The 19,470-nt window shown below is 41.1% G+C and overlaps 1 protein-coding gene across 1 annotated transcript; it reads left to right on the forward strand.

Moving 5' to 3' along the window:
• The first annotated feature begins 299 nt into the window (after positions 1–299).
• LHCGR (luteinizing hormone/choriogonadotropin receptor) lies at positions 300–16,030 on the forward strand. The gene is given in 12 exon segments (XM_042875182.1): positions 300–316; positions 1,762–1,833; positions 5,031–5,105; positions 6,802–6,876; positions 7,405–7,479; positions 7,568–7,645; positions 9,219–9,287; positions 9,794–9,868; positions 10,854–11,039; positions 12,716–12,796; positions 14,775–15,246; positions 15,248–16,030. Coding segments are annotated over 12 exon segments (2,058 nt in total).
• Positions 16,031–19,470: the final 3,440 nt, after the last annotated feature.

The following is a 19,470-nucleotide window of genomic DNA, read 5'->3' on the forward strand; positions in this document are numbered from 1 at the left end:
ACTAGATCAAGTATTAGATCAGATTGTCCAGGGCACAATCCAACCCACCCTTAAACACCTCCAGGGTCTGGGCATCCTCAACCTCTCTGGGCAGCCTGTTCCAGCACCTCACTTCCTCTCAGTGAAAAATGTCCCACTGACATCTAATCTAAATCTCTCTCCCTTTGGGATAGAATCTACCCATGTAAAAAAAAGTTGATTTCTCTCCTATTTTTAATCTCCCTTAAAATATTGGAAGGCTATAATAGTCTTCACATAGCCTTCTCTTCTCCAAGCTGAGCAAACCCAGTTTTCTCAGCATGTCTCCAAAGAAGATGTAGGCCAGTCCACTGAGCATCTTTGTGGCCCTCCTTGGGAAGCAGCTCCACATCCTTCCTATGTGGGTGCCCCAGACTTGGATGCAGTATTTCAGATGGGTCCTCACAAGGGCAGAGTAGAGATGGATGATCACCCCTCTGCCCCTGTTGCCACTCTTCTTCTCATGGAGCCCAGGATACCATTGGCCTTCTGGGCTGCACGCACACACTGCTGGCCCATATTGCTTTTCATCTACCAGACCCCTAAGTCCTCCACAGGGCTGCTCCCAAGGAGTTCTCCCAGTCTGTGTTCATATCTGGGGTTACTCTGATCTGAGTGCAAAGCCTTGCACTTTGCTATGTTGAACCTCAAGGTCCCTCTGGATGACATCCCTTCCTTCTGCTGTACCATCTGCACCAGGCAGCTTGGTGTCATCAGCAAACTTGCTGAGGGTGCATACAATCCCATCATTTATGTCACTGATAAAGATGTTAAAGAGTACAGTCCCAAGATGGACCCCTGGAGAGCCCTGCTTGTCACCAATCTCCACCTGAACATAGAGCCATTGACCACAACCCTCTGGCTGTGACCTTTCAACCAATTCCTTATCCACCAAATTGTCCAGTGAAGTTGTTAAACATTTTAAATTGTCTTTATACAAAGAATTATGAAACAACAACAAAAACAAAAAACAGGTTTTATGAATAGCAAGGGAACATTTCAAAAAACCCTGACAGCATGTTTTTGAGTATGGCAAGCCGATGTCTATGTCTGGCTATCTGTAATTTAAAAAACAAAAGAGAGCAATTATCTGTTTGCACAGAGATAATGTCCTGAAGTATGTTAAATATTTTCCTGTGACTATTATCAGGGAGGGCATGGCCATGGCTGTATGAATTGGCACCATAGTTCAGATGCAGAGCAGGATGGTAAAATGCAGATCTGTCTCCCACAGGATCATTAACATCTCAGTGAGTGTAATTAAAGAATTAAAAAGGGAAACACACACTTGCTTTTAACTGGCAAATCAGTCTGCTGCAATTTAATATAAATAATTAAAACATCAGGCCGAACTCAGATCTCCTTTAGCACTTGCACACAGCCTGAGACCTGAAACAAATGTTGTATAGCCTTATGTGAAAGCCACTTATTCCAAAGGAAATAACCTTAAATAGCCTGTAGCTTCACTTGACTGTGAATATAGCAGCCCATTTCCATCAGGTTATACATTTGTTTAATAGTTTATGATTATTATTGATTTGACCATATTCATCTCAAATTTGTGCTATTAAAGAACTGAGCCAGTAGCCCTCGAATTTGTTTCACTAGGATCAATGGTAGATGGATCAGGCCCCAGATGTACAAAGATCTGCAGGCAAAATAAAGGGGCCCTACGCTTTATTGTGCACAGGCTGTAAACAAGGAAATCCCCTGCCTTAAAACCTCCTTCTGCTCCTTTCTCAGGTCGTTCACTCACCTTCCTGTGAAAGTGATCCCATCACACGCATTCGAAGGACTTCGAGATGCCTTCATCATGTAAGTTGGCAACGTTTTCCATAGACTCTTTATAATGTCTTGCTAGAAGTTTTAACAAAACAAAAACGAAAGTCTCTATTTGCATTATTGTTTAAAAAAAAAAAAAAGTGCTGCTAAAAATGCATTCATAGAAAAGAAAAAAGCTACCCACACACTTTAGGAAAGGATAAGCTGTTCTTATATACCAGTCATCTCTCGTCAACAGTCTTTAAAACATGATTTGAGAAGGTATCGCTTTTTGACAGGGGTTTAACAGATCATGTAATGAAACATTAATCACATTGGAGAGAACTGGATACAGCTCGATAACTGATGAAAGGCATTTCTGACTGGCAAAGGAGGTAGAAAGCTATCATAAAATGTTATCTCTGCAATGATAGCTGTGGTATTCTGTGATTATACAGTTCTGTAGTACTCAAATAAGACTTTTCTTTTTTGCTGTTCTGCACTGAGAGGTAAGCATGGAAGAGGATCTGTAGGACTGAACCCTTTCTTGGCTATTACCATTTACAAGCATGGCAACTTTGTACATTAGTTTAGCATTGCTGCTCCTTGCTTAACTTTGCATCAGTTTTATAGCAAGGGCTCTACCAGAAGTTTGGGCTGATCAGTCCCACCCTTATTTCCGTCATTATTCCAACTAAAAGATGGCAAGTTTGATTGTCCATTACTTTTTGTTTTATCTGTATGAAGTCTTCAGTGAAAGGCAAAGCTCATGACACACCTGTGCAATTCAGAAGCAATTCCCCCAGTAACTAAAAGCAGTGCAGATAACACCACTTACTATTCTAGGTGCACGTTTTAGAATTGTCTTCTTCATCTGTAAAAACTATGGTATATCAGATATTAAAACACACATTAGATGTTATAACATCTATTTTCCAGAAGACAAAAAGAGAATCTAGGAAACCCTTTCACAGTGCATTCACGAAGACAAAGAATTGAAGGATAAGGGTGACGCAAATGCCTAAATTCTCAGTTGGACTCGTTTTACTTTTAGTGCTCACTGGTTAAACAGTTTCAGCCAAATTATAAACTTTTGTGTTTCTGCAGCTCTAATAAGAAGAAAAACTAAACCTAAACTATGTCCATGTCTGTTCAACTAGAACAGAGTATTGCAGTTTGAGCTAATGGCACTGCATCTTGCATTCACTTGCATCTTAATGAGTAATAAGCACTTAGCATTTTTAGATGGGAGATCAACTTAAATCTAATGACTGACTCCTACCTATATGATTTGCTGCTAATTTTTCCCAAATTGCATGCATAACCCATTCCTCACAGAGGCTGTTTTGTTCATTGACATTTTTCTCTTCCATAAGAGAATTGACTTCTTTGTGTCCTTTCAATACATCTCTCCAAATTAACAGCATAGAAATCAATGTGTTTGTCTGACGTAAATCTATAGAGTACTACACGGTTTTATTGAGATTCAGTGTTACTTTGAAAAATGCATATTTTTAAATTGAAAATCTCTAAATCATCAATTTGGCAACTCATCACCAACTGCAAATCAGATAAATTATTGTCACAGTCATAACTCTTTTAGACATATGTAAATGACCTGGACAGGCTGGAGGGCTGGGCAGTAAGAAACCAGATGAGGTTTAACAAAAGCAAGTGTAGAGTCTTGCATCTGGGGAGGAATAATTGCATGCAGCGGTACAGGTTGGGGGATGACCTGCTGGAGGGGAGCTCTGCGGAAAGGGACCTGGGTGTCCTGGTGGACGACAGGTTGGCCATGAGCCAGCAGTGTGCCCTTGTGGCCAAAAAGGCCAATGGCTTACTGGGGTGCATTAAAAAGAGCGTGGCCAGCAGGTCGAAGGAGGTGATCCTCCCCCTCTACGACTGTGATTTCGTAAATGGGAAGCCAGTGGAGAGTAGGAAGGATCTCAGGGAAGAACCATGAGATCTGGGGTCTCCTAATTCAGACCCTGGTCCTGAAAGAGTCTTTTATTTCAAGTCCTACAAGTAGTCCCTGATCCAACCCAGCGCACGCAGCTAAGCCCTGTGCCTCTTTGGATCAGGCCATCAAGAGACCGCTTGACCTGCATCCATCTTTTATTCATGAATAGCCATTGCACTATCAAAAAAATATCTATCTCACCGAATTCTGATGATGGAGAAAATCATGAGCATTTCTGTAGGAAATACACTGAATGTATAGTTTTTGGCATGCGTTCCCCTCTGCCACTTTAAATAAAAAAAGTTCACTGTGGTCTAAGGTTTTTTATATTAACATCTGTAGGAATTGTTTTATTGTAATCACACTTCAAATAAGATAACTTTCAGAGCTGTGACAACAGTGACTCCAGTTCTATGAGCATGTTCCAGTTGTTTAGAAAAAGTATTTATGCTTTACTGACAGGGTATATATAATCTTCAGTACAGTTTCTGTGCTGTTCCAGTCAATTCTGTCAAGAGAAAATGCTGTTCTGAAGACCTTTCCCCTCTCTATGCATTAATATATACTATTTACTTTCAGGAGTCAATTTTGTGCCACTCTTTGAAACTTAATCTAGCAGGCGCTTGGCAGGCATCACCAAAGTGACTTTTTTTCTCTGTATGCAACATTCTTAACTGTGCGTGTAGAATAGGAGCATTGGTATGTGAAAGTCATGGAATGCCTATGAAAACAATCAAAATGTTGATCCATGTAATGATGGAAAAGAGCCACTTCCATAACTTTCCACAATGTAATGAAAACAGCATTTAAATCCAACAATTATTCATGAAGTGTGTCTGTATATTTGTGTGTCTGTACACGTGTGCATTAAATGACCATCACAACTTCATATGGGTTTCATATGTTATGCACGGGTTCATAACCCGTTCCTTGTCCATGCAAACAAATACATTTAGTGGGACCAAAAGGCTCATAGACTTGAGCTGACTCCTTTTGCATTCAGCCCTCAGTCACTACCTTATCTACAATCTACTGAGAGAGTGGAGATTGGCTGCTCTGGAGATCCTTACTCCAGATGGTTGCCATAACCTTTTGCAAGGTAGCAAAACACTGCACTTTCTCGAATCTTACTAGCTTAGAGTTTGAAGGCAAGGCAAGGACAATGCTGCACAACAAATATTGATTGGAGGCTTAAATAGCCACATATAAAAGAAACAAATGTAAGTAGAAACTTGGTTTCTGATATCTCCTCTGTTAACGTATTGCTTTGTGTCTGTCTTTTTCATTACAGTGAAATCTCTCAGAGTGACTCCCTAGAGAGAATAGAAGCAAGTGCATTCGACAGCCTTCCCGCTTTGTCTGAAATGTAAGCCGTGGTGGAAAAAAGGCATCCACCTTGTGATATAGGATCATCAAGGAGTAGTCAACAGAAGAGTATCCCTAGGCCAAATCTTCCTATGTTACTTTGATTGGCTTTGGATGAGATCTATTCTGACTAACATTTCTGTCCAAACTGCTGTATAAAGTAACAAGCTCTATGCAGGCTCTAGCCTTGGAGATCTGAATCATGCAAAGACATCTGTGTATATGAAGCCCAGTTCCTTTCAGTACCTCAATGACACGACTGGAGCTCTGCGTTTACTTCTACCACAGTGCTGAGCTTTCTAAGCAGAGAAATCAGTCAACAAGAAAAAAAATCTTCCTTTTTGTAGATGCCGTTTTCAAAACCAAGTATTTGAATATGCTTAGTATGCAGCTCTTCTTTCGAGCACTGAAATATTACTCGAATAGAACATGTACTAATTTTAAACTTGACCTGCCTAGCACAGGCATCTGAGAGAGCATGTGATTTAAAGCAATTGCTAGGAGAATGCTCTGAAATATTTAGTGAAATTGGGAACTATAAATTTGATTCAATACCTCATCACCGCGTTCTTCCCCACAGCATGATCAGTGAGTATTTTAACTACAGTGCAACTGAGCAAGGACAAATTCATGGGATTTTTTTTCCCCCACTTACGTGAATTCCATCAGAGCAAGATACTTGCTCAAAGAAGCAGGAGACAGATTTATCCACCCCCTTCTGAGTCAGATTTCCACTAGAATCAGTGGTGGGTTTCAGTAAGAAATAAAGATTGAGCTGATGCATTCACCTACAAATTATGCATAGCTCATCAACTGCCTGTCTGCCAAAACAAAAAAGCTAAGAAAGACTACTACAGAGCTGCAGGAAAACCTGTGTGAATCTTGAACACTCTACAGGTCTCACACTGCGAGGGTTTGTTGTTCCAAGCTGCAGTCAAGGCCACTTTCATTGGAAGAGCAGGAGCAGTGTGCTCAGTGAAGCTCTTGGCTTTGAACTCTCCTTGCAAATTCATATGCTAAACGACCTCACAGCTGCTCAGTTAGTGTTTGCTTATCTTTGGCAGCCTGGAGACTCAGGTTATTAATGCTAATGATATCTCATTGTGTATGTAGATATAGAAGAGTAAGTTAAAAAACAGCAGTCAGTGCATTTGGCCATCAGGTAAGTAATGAAGTCCTGCATTCCCATCTAGTCCCACGCTGTATTCATATCTAGTGAGGCTCCTCCTAAAACACCTGCCCTAAATTGTACCTCATAACAATCCAGTCCAATAGGTCTTAATACTGGGTTGGCCTGAATTTGGTAGGTCATTTGACTGTGCGTAGAATGCCAGTGGTAAAGCAGAACCTTTCTCAGTAGCTTGCTGCGAGTCCAGCATGGATCCCAAAGAAGCAACAGAACACCAACCCACACCAAGACCAGGATATCCAAACCAAGAAAACTCATGCAGTGAGCCATGCAAACTCAGGAGACCGTTGGGTTTTGTTGGCTTTTTTTTTTTCTTGGCTACCTAGCCATTATAACCTCTTATTATTATTATTATTAGTGCATTTGTAGTGCATTTCTAGAATGTGTGTTCACATCCTGAGAGCCGTCCGTCACATTCCACACATGGCAGTTCTCCAGCAAGGTCAACCATCAGGTCCTTCCAAGTATGTAACAGTTATAACACTGGCATATCTTTCCCTCATTACAGATTAATCCTGAACACAAAAAATCTTTTGCACATTGAGGACGGAGCATTCAGAAACCTTCCAAGGCTAAGATATCTGTAAGAAAGTATTTCATTTCTTTTTTTTAATCTTTTTCTCTTTCTATGAAGAAGTGGACAAATCACAGAAAAAAATAAGGAAAAGAAGTTCTTCACACATTGCAGCACACCAGAAGCTCATACATCATCTAAAATAGCCTTGATATGCAGTTTACCACCAGTAAAGTCTTTTAAAAGGCAAGAAAATAAACCAAAGTAAGGCAGATCAGCAATGGATAAAACAATAGCAAAGTCTGCTAATGAGCTCTGTTAAGTGCTTATTAGAGTAAAACTTTCATTTTGATGAGATACAAAAGGGGTAACTAAGACATCTTCTGTACTCTTAATGTGGAAATATGTTGCTTCTCCAGGATGCTGCTTGAGAATGCTATATGTGGTTTTCACAGATCTTAAAAGCACTGTTAGAACTGATTAAAAATGATGTTTACCATTCATTTTAAGATACTGTTACATTCGTACCTTTGGGGTTGGCCTCTCCTTGCAACCAGCCTGGTAACCTTCCCTCCTGTAAATTGTGCTTTCCTCTAGGAGCATCTGTAACACTGGAATAATAGAATTCCCAGATTTGACTCAGATCTTCTCCTCAGAAGCTCATTTTATTTTGTAAGTGAAGGCCCACCCCCGCCCAGCTGTGAATCATCCCATCTTGCTCCTGTACCTCTGGCAGGTAACTTCTTTTTCCCGCCCAAAGGGAGCTGTGTGACAACCTGCGTATGACAACCATACCACAAAATGCCTTCCAGGGGATGAGCAACGAATCGCTGACGCTGTGAGTAAAGCAGTCCCAGCTCCTTCTGTGAGGGCAATACTGTTGTTCCAGCAGAGCAGCCTCACTTGGAAAAGAATCTTGAAATTAAGCCCCATATGTCTGTACTGTCTTCATACCAAGACTTTCCTCCTAGCACGCTACAGCTGCCTGTGAGATGAGTGGGTTAAGTGCCAGGTGAGATGCTCCACCCTAGGAGGGCCAGAATCATAGAATCACTAAGGCTGGAAAAGACCTCCAAGATCATCCAGTCCAACTGCCTACCTACCACCAATATTTCCCCACTAAACCATTTCCCTTGGTACCACACACATTTCTTGAACACCTCCATAGATGGCAGCAGCAGCCCCATCCCTGGCTGTGCAGCACAAACACAGCTCTAGAAGCACATAAAGCCAAACTTCTGTGCAACACTCCATGAATATTCATGTATGCAAATGGGCTTGGCTTTGCATGAGCAGGTACTGCAGCTGGCTGGGTTAGAGCCTTCAAATCTTCAACACAGATTTGGTATATTCAGAAACTGATAGGGGAGCTATACATAAACATGACCAAAACCAACCACCACGCAGTGTTAAAGGGAAGCAATGACTTAGCTTACAGCATCATTTCATCTTATGAGCCTTCTTCCTACCAACCAATTCACAAAATAACTTCAGCAAAATTATGATCCTGTGAACGGTGCAAAAAAAATGAACGTGCCAGATATTTTTTACTGCATTCCTAAACTATGAAATGGAACAGAGTCTAACTCACAGTCAGGAAACAACCAACAACAGCTTTTCTCCTATCCTTTTGTGATGGAAGAGAAAAGAATTACCTTATCAGCAGCTTCCTAATTGCAGAGCAACACTGTAACTCCACCCCATGGAATTAACTGCAATTAGCTGAAATAATTGGAATTGTTACAGCATGGTTTGGTGAAACACAAGTAATTTGTGAGGGCGTAAATTCAGCCTGTGCTGATACTTTGCATTTCAAACAGCTAATTCAGGCTGTTCATGCTTTGTGAGAATGGGGATCAATACTAAACCTGGCTGTGTTTTTTAAGGAAATCACTAATTTCAGCATTGTGCCAACATGGGCTCAGATCAAATGTAGCCAGACATCGCCCAGCTTTTCTCAGGAGCAGGTTCACAGCCTGTTTCTGATGTCCCAAAAACAAATGGAAAATGAACAGTAAAACTTGGAGAGAGAAAGAGTCCTCCACAAAAGGCATCAAATTTTATGTTAGGGCTTAATATTAAAGAACATTATATGTAAATGATTATATACAAATGATACTGGAAACATTAACCTATATCACAACACTTTCTTTCTCCATGACATCACACCCCTAAGTTAGATAGCTTAATGAAGGAAGGTAACACTAAACATGAAGGTGCTTAGGGAATTTAAGCTTCAATTTTATAATTTATGAGCTAATGTCTGCTATGCTATCTATGGGTATCAATATTCTTTTATAAACCAGACAATATAATAATTGAGTACAGCATTAAGATTTAAAACTTGTAGTAAAATAACAATCTCACCTTTTCTTGATTTTTTTTCCTTATGCATTTTTGTTAATCTGCAGCAAACTCTATAAAAATGGATTTGAAGATATCCACAGCCATGCCTTCAATGGGACCAAGCTAAATCAATTGTGAGTACGTTGTATAGAACCATAGACAAGATCAGGTTGGAAGAGACCTCAGGATCACCTGGTCCAACCTTTCATGGTAAAAGCAGGGCCCAGACAATACACTCCTAAAGTCAGAAGCAGGGTGGAAAGCATAAACATGTAGAGCAAATTCAGGAAACCGCATTTTACATCGGGATGTGTCAGCAGTTTCTAAATCAATCGTGCATGCTCTGGGCCCTGTGGTTTGGCAAAACCTTTGCTGCATTTCTGTACACAGGTCCTGCTGCAAAGGAACCAGAGTTGCTGTTCCTTGTTTAAATCAGAAGAAATTGGAAACAACCAGAATTAAAAGTAGATGCTAGCAGCCTGATGACATCAATAGAGGAAGGAGTGGCATAAGAAATATAAGCTATCTCAGACCAGGTGCCGGAACAATCTCACTGCAATGGGGGGAAGCTTGAGTGGAGATAGATTGGAAGGAGGTATTTCAAGAGGCAGAGGTAAAGACTTGATGTTTGACCCCACAGGATTCTGAAGGACAACAAAAACCTGAGGCGGATACACAATGATGCCCTGAGAGGGGCCATCGGGCCAGATGTCCTGTAAGCATCAAACTACTCTTTACCTGGTTTTATAGATGTCCTGTATGAACTGTGTAATGCTAGTGGGCAGCATGCTTCATCTGCTATCACCTTAGTGTAAAGTGGAAACATATCAATGAGGTGCCATGAAATGGCAGAGCACAAAGCTCAGCCTGCATCATGACAAACACTTACTTAATATTGACCTCTGCCCCTTAGGTATGTAGGTGGCTTTAGTTGTATTTGTGTCAGAGCCTACTGATCCCATCTCTGCACTGTATATCCTGGCATTGCAGAATAAGTTAGTTGTATTTGGTAGGATGAGCATGTTCTTACAATGTGCTATTTCAGAATTTGGTTATGAAAGTGAAGTGGTTGATAATATGCTATAAGCCAGTTCTGAGTAAGACATATTATTAGCATCCTTATACTTCATTCATCAAGTACATACTAAGGGCTGCACTGGCTGTAACTGCTTGCAATAAAGCCAATGAGTGGCTCTGTAAATAACATTCCATGCCACACGTGCCACTGTATTTCTTTCCCTGGTGCTTTGCATTGCACAGCCTTACTACCACCACTCACATAATTGTAGCCTTTTCTTTTTTGTGTTTAATGGCCTGAAATGTTTGGTCCTATACACAGCCTTTCCTAAAGTTACTCTAAGCCAAAGTACTGAAGTCGGTCCTGGCAAGAACAGTGGATTCTAATGCAGGTTTTGATAAAAATATTCAATTAATGCATTTGTTGAAACACCTAGAATGAATCCCAACACAGTGGGTTTTGATTTCCACCATGCTAAAACTGGCTCCTAGCCTGCCTGGGGCTCCTGGGTTGCAGGGAAGGACTCTGCAGCATTATAGAGTACACTTCTGAGCTGGATACTGGGTGGATTTGTAGATGTAGACCTTCATTAAAAAAAAAAAGAGTCACTGCAATCTATCTTCATGCTTTGGTGAGGCTTATATCTGTATGAAAAGAAATGAAAGCACTCTTGGTTTTTCAGGGACATTTCTTCGACGGCACTGGAGTCCCTGCCTAGCTATGGGCTGGAGGCCATCCAGGTCCTCAACGCAGTGTCATCGTACTCCTTGAAGAGACTGCCACCTCTGGATAAATTCAGCAGTCTGCTGGAAGCCGTCCTGACCTACCCCAGCCACTGCTGTGCTTTTCAAAACCTGAGGACAGAAAAGTAAGTCCAAATGGCATGCTGTTGTATTGCAGGACTTCAGAAACTCTAAAGCAGCAGTTCTACTCTGTTCAGCTAGCCTGTCCTGGTTGAGTTGACCTACCTTTCTTTCAGGGGAAACTGCGGAATGCAGCAAAACCTCACTCCAAATAACAGATTTCTACCAAATCCAGGACAGGTATTTCCACTTGTATGGGAAGAGAAATTTCTCACATCCTGGGTCTAGAATCAGCCAGCTGAGATGTTATTCTAAATTCGCTGAAAGCTTATATTTTTCTTGATATCTCAGTAAAATAGCAGTCTGGATAAAATATCTTTCCAGAACATGGAAGGTATATTTACATCAATAGCACTTTGTCCTAAAACAAAACAAAACAAAACTTGCAAGTTTAGTTATGCAGCATATTTCACGCAAGTGCTATGATGACCTTGTAGCTGGGTTACTCAGCTTAGTACCTTTCAGATGATAGTAGACAGGGTCATTCTGTTCACAATAGGAAACTGACACAGAGCACTTCCCATCCACTGATTTGTATAAATCAATATGGGATAGCTGGAGCTAATTTCTCAGCATCTTTTCTTCGACTCTCAGTTGGCTGTAGTCAGCCAAAGCAAATCCTAAAGAGTTTAGTTGAAGTTATGAAGATTCCACGCTTCTCACCTACCCCGGATGAAGCCTACAGAAAAGATGTACTAAGCAGCAGTTTGTGGGATGCCTGATCAACATGACTTGCATACCACCACATCAGGACTGTGCTGCAAGGCAGGAATATAATCCCATCCTTCAGGATAGAATAGGCAGTGATGATTTATATGCTTTCTCTTCATCTTAATAAGTGGTTCCTACTTCTGCAGGAGTTAAGGAAGGACCCTATAGTCAAGTATTTCTATTGCTGTCTCCTTGTACCCCCTTGAACTCCGTCACCCTCCCCCATATATTTTCTGGTTTTTTACTTCCCCTCTCTCCTTACATCCCCTTCCTTACCACCTATAAACTCCACCAGATGATCAGTGAAACATGGTGGCAAGGTCTTAAGTCTATCTGACCAGGTAAGTATCAGAATTAAAGCAAATAAAGTCTTCAAACCAAATATTCTTGAGATTTGAGTGTCATGAGCCATGTAAGAGAGATGGAAGGTAGCACCAGACGAATGTGGGCAGGAAAAAAGCATGCTATAGTAACTTCTGTTGCCATCCCATTATTGATAAGCATTACAATGGTGCTTAGATTGGCATCCTGAAACTTAATTTCTCTTATTATACATAAAACTTCCTGTCAGTTTCCAGGTATCTCATTCTCTTAAGAGTACATAGTATTTAGCCCATACCTTTAAAGCCTCAAAGCCAATGACTTTCCCAAATACATGGCCTTGCAAGGTGTACTTTTCAAATAGCTTTTCTTTCAGCACGAAATATCTACCTGCAGATCCCAAACAGCTCAAGTTATTTCACTATAATGAATACATCATAAACAACTGAGATGAAGGACCACCTCATGTGGCATCGTTCACTGTCAGAACATTTTAAGCTTTCCTACCCCTGCTTTCAAAGTCCTGCATGAATATCTGCACTGCCAATTCCAGCTCACCTTACATGCCTGTGAAGATCATTTGCAGAGAAGATGAGAATTTGGCCAAAATCAAGACTGAAACTCAACTTTCTCTTCCTTCTTATTTCAGGCAAAATTCCTTGCTTTCCATTTTTGACAACTTCTCCAAACAGTGTGAAAGCACAGTGAGGAAAACAACTAGTGAAATATAGTAAGTACCACATACAGAAGCTGGAAATAGCAAATATGGACTCCCCTCTTGCTACTTGCATGCTTTTTCCAAAACAGCATGCCTTCTTTTTTTGTTAATTCAGTCACCCTTACAAGTTGCACAGTGGTAATTTTACTATCACTAAACAAAGATTTGTGATTTTTATGTTCAAAAAGGAAAAAAACCACCCTTCCATGGGCTTCCCTCACTACAGCTTCTCTTCTAAATTCTGGAAGTGCTTTCAAAACAGAGATTACATATTTAACAAACTTAAGGGCTACCTGGAGAGTTTTCAAAGACAATTGCAGGAGTCTGACTGAATGAAAGAGCTGCCATTGTTAATATGTTTTGCCTACAGATCAAATAATTAGAAGGCTGCAATATCATCATTTGTGCTGACAGAAAATGGCACAAAGAGAATCCCCGAGTTAGAAGTTTGGTCAGCCCATGCAGTTTGCATACCTCTTCTGAGGGATCTTTTCGTATCATCCTGCAGTTCTGTATGACCTGCATCCAGTGGGACAGTGAAAAAGTCTGATATCAAAACTGGTGGGTGAGCAGTGTTGGATATCACAAGCCCTGCAAACATTATTTCATGGATGAGTTGAAGGATTCGCAAATATTCACACATCCCCTGCTAAATGGGAGACCTGGGGGCTTCTCTTTAACCATGACATTAAGTCAGATCATCACAAAGTCTTGAAAAACAAAATGCCAACACAAGCAACACAGCTGGAATGTGATTGATTCTTTGGGATTTAGATGAACACAGGGTTATGATTCTTAGGCTAAAAGGCTGTAAATTCTAAAGCTTAGGAACCACAACAGAAACTGGTTGAAAACCCAGAGTTCTTATTACAAGGAAAGCTTGCACATGGTAGCATGTTTACATGGCCTCTCAAAAATCACAACTGTTTTTAATTAATAATTAAAACATATTCTCTGCTCTTCCAGTTTAAGCCAGACAAGTAAAAGCAAGACATGAGGCAGTTTTTCCACTGAAAGAACAGTTTAAGGTAGTAAGATTGGCAAGGTATTTACCTCATAAGAATAGCTGAAAAGCAGCCCAGCTTTATCTGCCAGTTACAAACCTGCTCCAGAAAGAAAGAGATTAATGTATGGACTTCAAGAAATGCAGAAGGTTAAGAATGTATTTCAGTTGTCATAAAACTATGAGTTTTCTACACCATTGTCCTCAATAGTGAGACCTGGAAAACATCCCATGGAAGACTTGAGTGTTTGCCCACCAAACACTCACAGCTGGGATAACTGTGATATTGGTAGCTATTCTGGCAGGGAATCAGAGGGAACAGCACTTGCTTTTAAAATATTTCTTCTGTGATAGGCTTATTGGCACTTTGATAGGTTTACAGATCACCTGGAGATTAGAGATCACTTTAGAATACCTGAAACATTTATAGTTAGGCATTTTTCCAGTCTAAATTTCATGTATTCCTAGCTGTTGCCATACTCTATCTAGTTAATGATGCCCTCCTCACTTTATAACACTGCAATCAAATTTCTCAGTGCTTTTCAAGCCACTTGTAGTCTCAGGACTCTGTTGAGTGTTTCGTAGGGGAAGCAAGGGAGCAGAACCAAAATCCTTCAGTTATTTTAGCTTCTATAACAATCTGATAAACCCATACGCATAAAATCTACGATCCATCCATTCAAGTGCTACTATGATTTGAACTGCAGTCTACTGACATACTGAGAAAGATAGCTCAATTACAAAGCAGTCAAGATAAAGTGCTTACAAATAGGTAAGCTGGGTAAGAAAGCATTTCTGTGGATGTAACCTCAACCCAAGTTTGCTATCCCAGCAAAAAAGCATCCTTACAAGGGCTTTGAAACACTCAGTAGAAACAAATATAGAAAGTGTTTTAAAACAACTGTCATCTGTTGTATCTTATAAAGAGTGCAAAGCAACATGGAACAAATAGCTCACTTCTATTTGGGTGGGTTGTTATTTTAATAGTTACAGAGATGCTTCTTTCAACACATCGCTGTGGCCAGCAGAAAAGCACATGTACCCACTTGAAACAGGTGAAGAAGCCTTTCCTTACAGCTACTCAACTGTTTTTTATGAGGATGAAATGACTGGCTTTGACTTTGAGTATGACTTCTGTCAGCCCAAGATACTGACGTGTACTCCAGAACCAGATGCTTTTAACCCCTGTGAAGACATCCTAGGATACAGCTTTCTCAGGGTCCTGATCTGGTTCATAAACATCCTCGCCATCGCTGGCAACTTCACTGTGCTCCTCGTCCTCATAACCAGCCACTACAAGCTCACGGTTCCTCGCTTCCTCATGTGCAACCTCTCCTTTGCTGATTTTTGCATGGGGCTTTACTTGCTGCTCATTGCTTCGGTGGACGCTCAGACAAGCGGGCAGTACTACAACCACGCCATAGACTGGCAAACAGGCAGCGGCTGCAGCACTGCTGGCTTTTTTCACTGTGTTTGCAAGTGAGCTCTCTGTGTACACGCTAACAGTGATCACCATAGAAAGGTGGCATACCATCACCTACGCCATGCAGCTGGACCGAAAGCTACGGCTGCGGCACGCTGTGCCCATCATGCTTGGTGGCTGGGTGTTCTCCATCCTGATAGCGGTGCTGCCGCTGCTGGGGGTCAGCAGCTACATGAAGGTCAGCATCTGTTTGCCCATGGATATTGAAACAGGGCTTTCCCAAGCCTACATATTGCTGATCTTAGTGCTCAACGTTGTAGCCTTCATTGTCATTTGTGCTTGTTACATCAAGATATACATCGCTGTGCAGAACCCTGAGCTGATAGCTGCCAATAAGGACACCAAGATTGCCAAGAGAATGGCCGTACTGATCTTCACGGATTTTACCTGCATGGCCCCCATCTCCTTCTTTGCCATATCTGCTGCCTTTAAGGTGCCTCTCATCACAGTGACAAACTCCAAGATTCTGCTGGTTTTATTTTACCCAGTCAATTCCTGCGCAAACCCATTTCTGTATGCAATTTTCACTAAAGCATTCCAAAGAGATTTCTTCCTGCTGATGAGCAAGCTAGGTTGCTGTAAGAGCCGAGCAGAGCTCTGTCGAATGAACTACTTCTCCGCTTACACCTCCAACTGCAAAAATGGCAGCTCAGCCCCAGGCCCCAGTAAAGCCTCACAGGCATTGCTGCTTTTGTCAGCATCAGAGAAGCTGTGCAAAACAAGATGCTCTACAAAGAAAAGCCAGCCAGAGTGCCAGTAGGTGCTGTGCTCTATGGTGCCAGCTGCACCAAGCAGGGATTGTTTCATATCTTGAACACATCATAGTAAATAAAGTTATGAGTCAATACTTCTCACGCAGCATTACTGAAGTTCAAAGCGATGTTTTCCCTTTTCTTCTCTAGCAACAATAGGCACAGAATGAGATTAGTAGGTGAATGAGGTGAAATACTTTTTCAGGGAGAATCAAGGGAGTCGAGGAGTAGTCAAGGTGCTCTTGAGGTTCATGGGTACTGTAGTGACTGCAGATCTGCTTCCCTGAAGCAGTGCCTGTCTGCCACCCACTTTCTTCTCCACTCCCGCCAGCTTTGCTGTCATGTTGGGGGGGGAGAGGGAGGGAGGTTAAAGAAGGAAGCACTAAAGTAGATGCCTCCTGTAGTTCATCAACAGAAGCATCCAATTACACAGCCACCTGGTTAAGAATAGTGTTCACCAAGACAACTGGGCCTGTTGAATCTTTGTTGCTAGCGAAGTCACAGTTTACATTAGAGCTCACTTGGAGCCTAAAAAGTTCACCCACATGCAGCCACATATGATCCAGAAACGGAAAGAAATGCAATAGCAGCAGAATGCCAACTGCTCTACACAGGAGTGTATTTTATGTATCAAACACACCCGCTGTTAAGGGCCCCTATAAGCTCAGCAGCAGGACAGGTACTGCCTTATTTCCTCACCAAGGACAATATAGTGCCCTATTCACATCTGCCCTGTCTCCAGCGTCACTGATACCAATGGCACTAAGGATGCCGTGGTGACTCCTCAGCCCTCACATTCCAACCTCACTCCCAGCAGACAGAGCAGAGTAGTTACTTTGCAGATATGGTGTTTTCCCACTGAAAATTATCATTTTTTTTCACTACACATTTTCTGAGGCTAATGAGATCCAGATTTGTGGCTGCATTCCCAATTTAAGTAACAATTGAGCGTTCCTTTGTTACTGCAGCATAACAAATGGACTTAGTTATTGGCCTCCAGAAAAGCTCATAGTCTTGTGGACAGAAAGGTATACAATAGCCAGGGCCTGCAGATCAAGCCTTTTCACCAGTTACTTTTGACAGGTTGGTTGGATTCACCATCTCTCATGTGAAGAGCAGAGTGTTCAGTCAAACCAATGTTGTAGCTTAAGACTCCTACATGGTGGCAGTTTGTTTCGCAGAATGAAAAGCAAACATATTTTATCCAGGCTCATGATTGAAGTTTTAGAGTATTAGATAACATTCTGTAGATAAAACTTAAAATACCTAAGGACAGATCCTCAGTGGAGCAGTACTTCCTCCTGAACAAATGTAGCCTAACAGGTCCTTGAAAGGGCAGACTGTAGTTGCCAAAACACAGCACTGCAAATTAGATTTGCTTCACACTAATGACAGTGATTTCTTTGTGCTACTGACTGGTTTAGCATTAACTTATAATTGTGTTAGTTAGAAATAACATCTCCAACCTTCCCTAACCTTCTGCTTAATGTCATGCTTTCAATCAGTACAGCAGCTCAGGAACAGGTGACACACACATGGGGAACAAAGCAGGACTGAGAAGCAGAGGAGACTATTAGATCTGTGGTTTAGCAAGCAGTAAGAATTCCAAATGAGACACCTCTTTATAGGTATCAGATCCTGAGCTGAGCAGACAAGGAAACAGGACTGCCGGTAAAAGGAGCTGGGGAAAAACACAAGGCATGACAAAGCTGTGTGTCCAGTAGACACCAAATGATTTACTTACATTGCCGTTCATAAGGGTGAAAAGCTCACTCAACTCAAATGTTCTGCTATACAAAAATGAACAAGTAAATTATTGGTTTAGTGATTTAGATTCACACTAAGCTTCTCATATAAGTTACACGTTAATCTATGTCTTTATTCCTGGTAAGCTTTCTTTTGTAATGTAAGGTTTTAGACAGCTGTTAATTGAAGTATCTTCAGTGGTCACAACTGATATTGTAGACACACCTTGTCGTATCTGCAGTGACACATTTGCTCGACTGCAAACAGTGACAATCAAAAGCATTAGAGCAAAATTTGAACATCAAAAACACTCTGATCTGATCGCTGCTTAAGGCATAGATTAAAGTAATCAGCAAACTGAGCTTACATTTTAATAAGGAACATTTTTTTTCCAGTCTAAAAAAATCCCTAACTTTTGATATTTTGAGTTAGCTTTAAGTGTTCGCATTCAAAGTTGTCTTTGAATTCATTCAAGAACACTTTAAACAAAACATAAAGGCAATTCTTGTGTGCTTCAATGAAAGAAAACGGAAGTCATCCCTAGTGTAGGAGTACAAGACACCCACATACACAGTCCACAGCTCTGGACTGGGAAAATCATCACAGGCGCCCCCAAGGAACATCTCAGCAGTTTTGTAGGAGCCAAAAGATCTGCTGCTAAAATATGCATTTAGCAGCCATTTTCTCGAATGTGTCAAAGGGTCAAAAAAACAGAATGAAAAATATCACCAACCCATAAGTCTTACAAGCAGTTTGGAGAGACAGCAGTATTAAAAATATACCTTGTATTCCAGATGAAAAGTTTCTATAATGAACACACATGGACTACATAGAGTTTGCAGCAAGCTGTGGAAAAAAAAACACATCTCACAGAACATTAAAGCATGAGAAATGTTTCAAGAACAAAATACAAAGGCAGATCAGACTGGTAGTTAGAAGGCATATAATAATTATGAATTAGGACAGCTTACAAGAGAAAAAAAAAAATCATTTCCTACTCCAGTACTTTTATATCATAACTCAGCACCCAAGCACAGATGAACAAACTCTGAAAAGAAACAAGGAGAGGTGAGATGAGGTATCACAAAGGTGCTCATAGCACTGACTCCTCACCTTCATTTAGAAGCAGCCTTTGACGCTGTAACCAGAAAGATGCAGCAGTTCATCTTTCAAACCACCTGCTAATCAGGTGCTCTTTAGCCACTTAATTTTACAGTGACTAGCAAAAAGAGGCTCTGTTCTCAGTAGAATCACTCAGAGAGTGAATGGTACATCCAGTCATGCCCTGTAAATTCATCTTTTCTGTGCTGCGCTCTTCCTGCTTCCAGGCTTGCTTAGCCTGGAGAAGAAAAGGTTCCTGGGAGACTTGTTTTTTTTTTTTTTTTTTTTTTTTTTTTTTAAACTTCCCATACCAGAAGGAGGCCTACAGGAAAGCTGGAGAGGGGCTCTTTGTCAGGGAGTATAGTGACACGATTAGAACGGCTTTAAACTAAGAAGGGGTAGGAAAGAGACATCTGTGTCATTTGCACAATGCTTCATATCATTATGAACAAGGTTTGGTTTTCTTATTTCTTCCCCATATTCCTTCTCTCCAACTTTCTCATTAAGTTTCCTTCTCAAGGCTACAGCATCCCCCCAGAGAGTTGAGAAAACCAGAATCACAGAATGGTCTGGGTTGAAAAGGACCACAATGATCATCTAG

This window comes from Lagopus leucura, unplaced genomic scaffold (assembly GCF_019238085.1).
Source record: "Lagopus leucura isolate 7727_CA_CO unplaced genomic scaffold, USGS_WTPT01 Super-Scaffold_73, whole genome shotgun sequence".
NCBI lineage: Eukaryota > Metazoa > Chordata > Aves > Galliformes > Phasianidae > Lagopus > Lagopus leucura.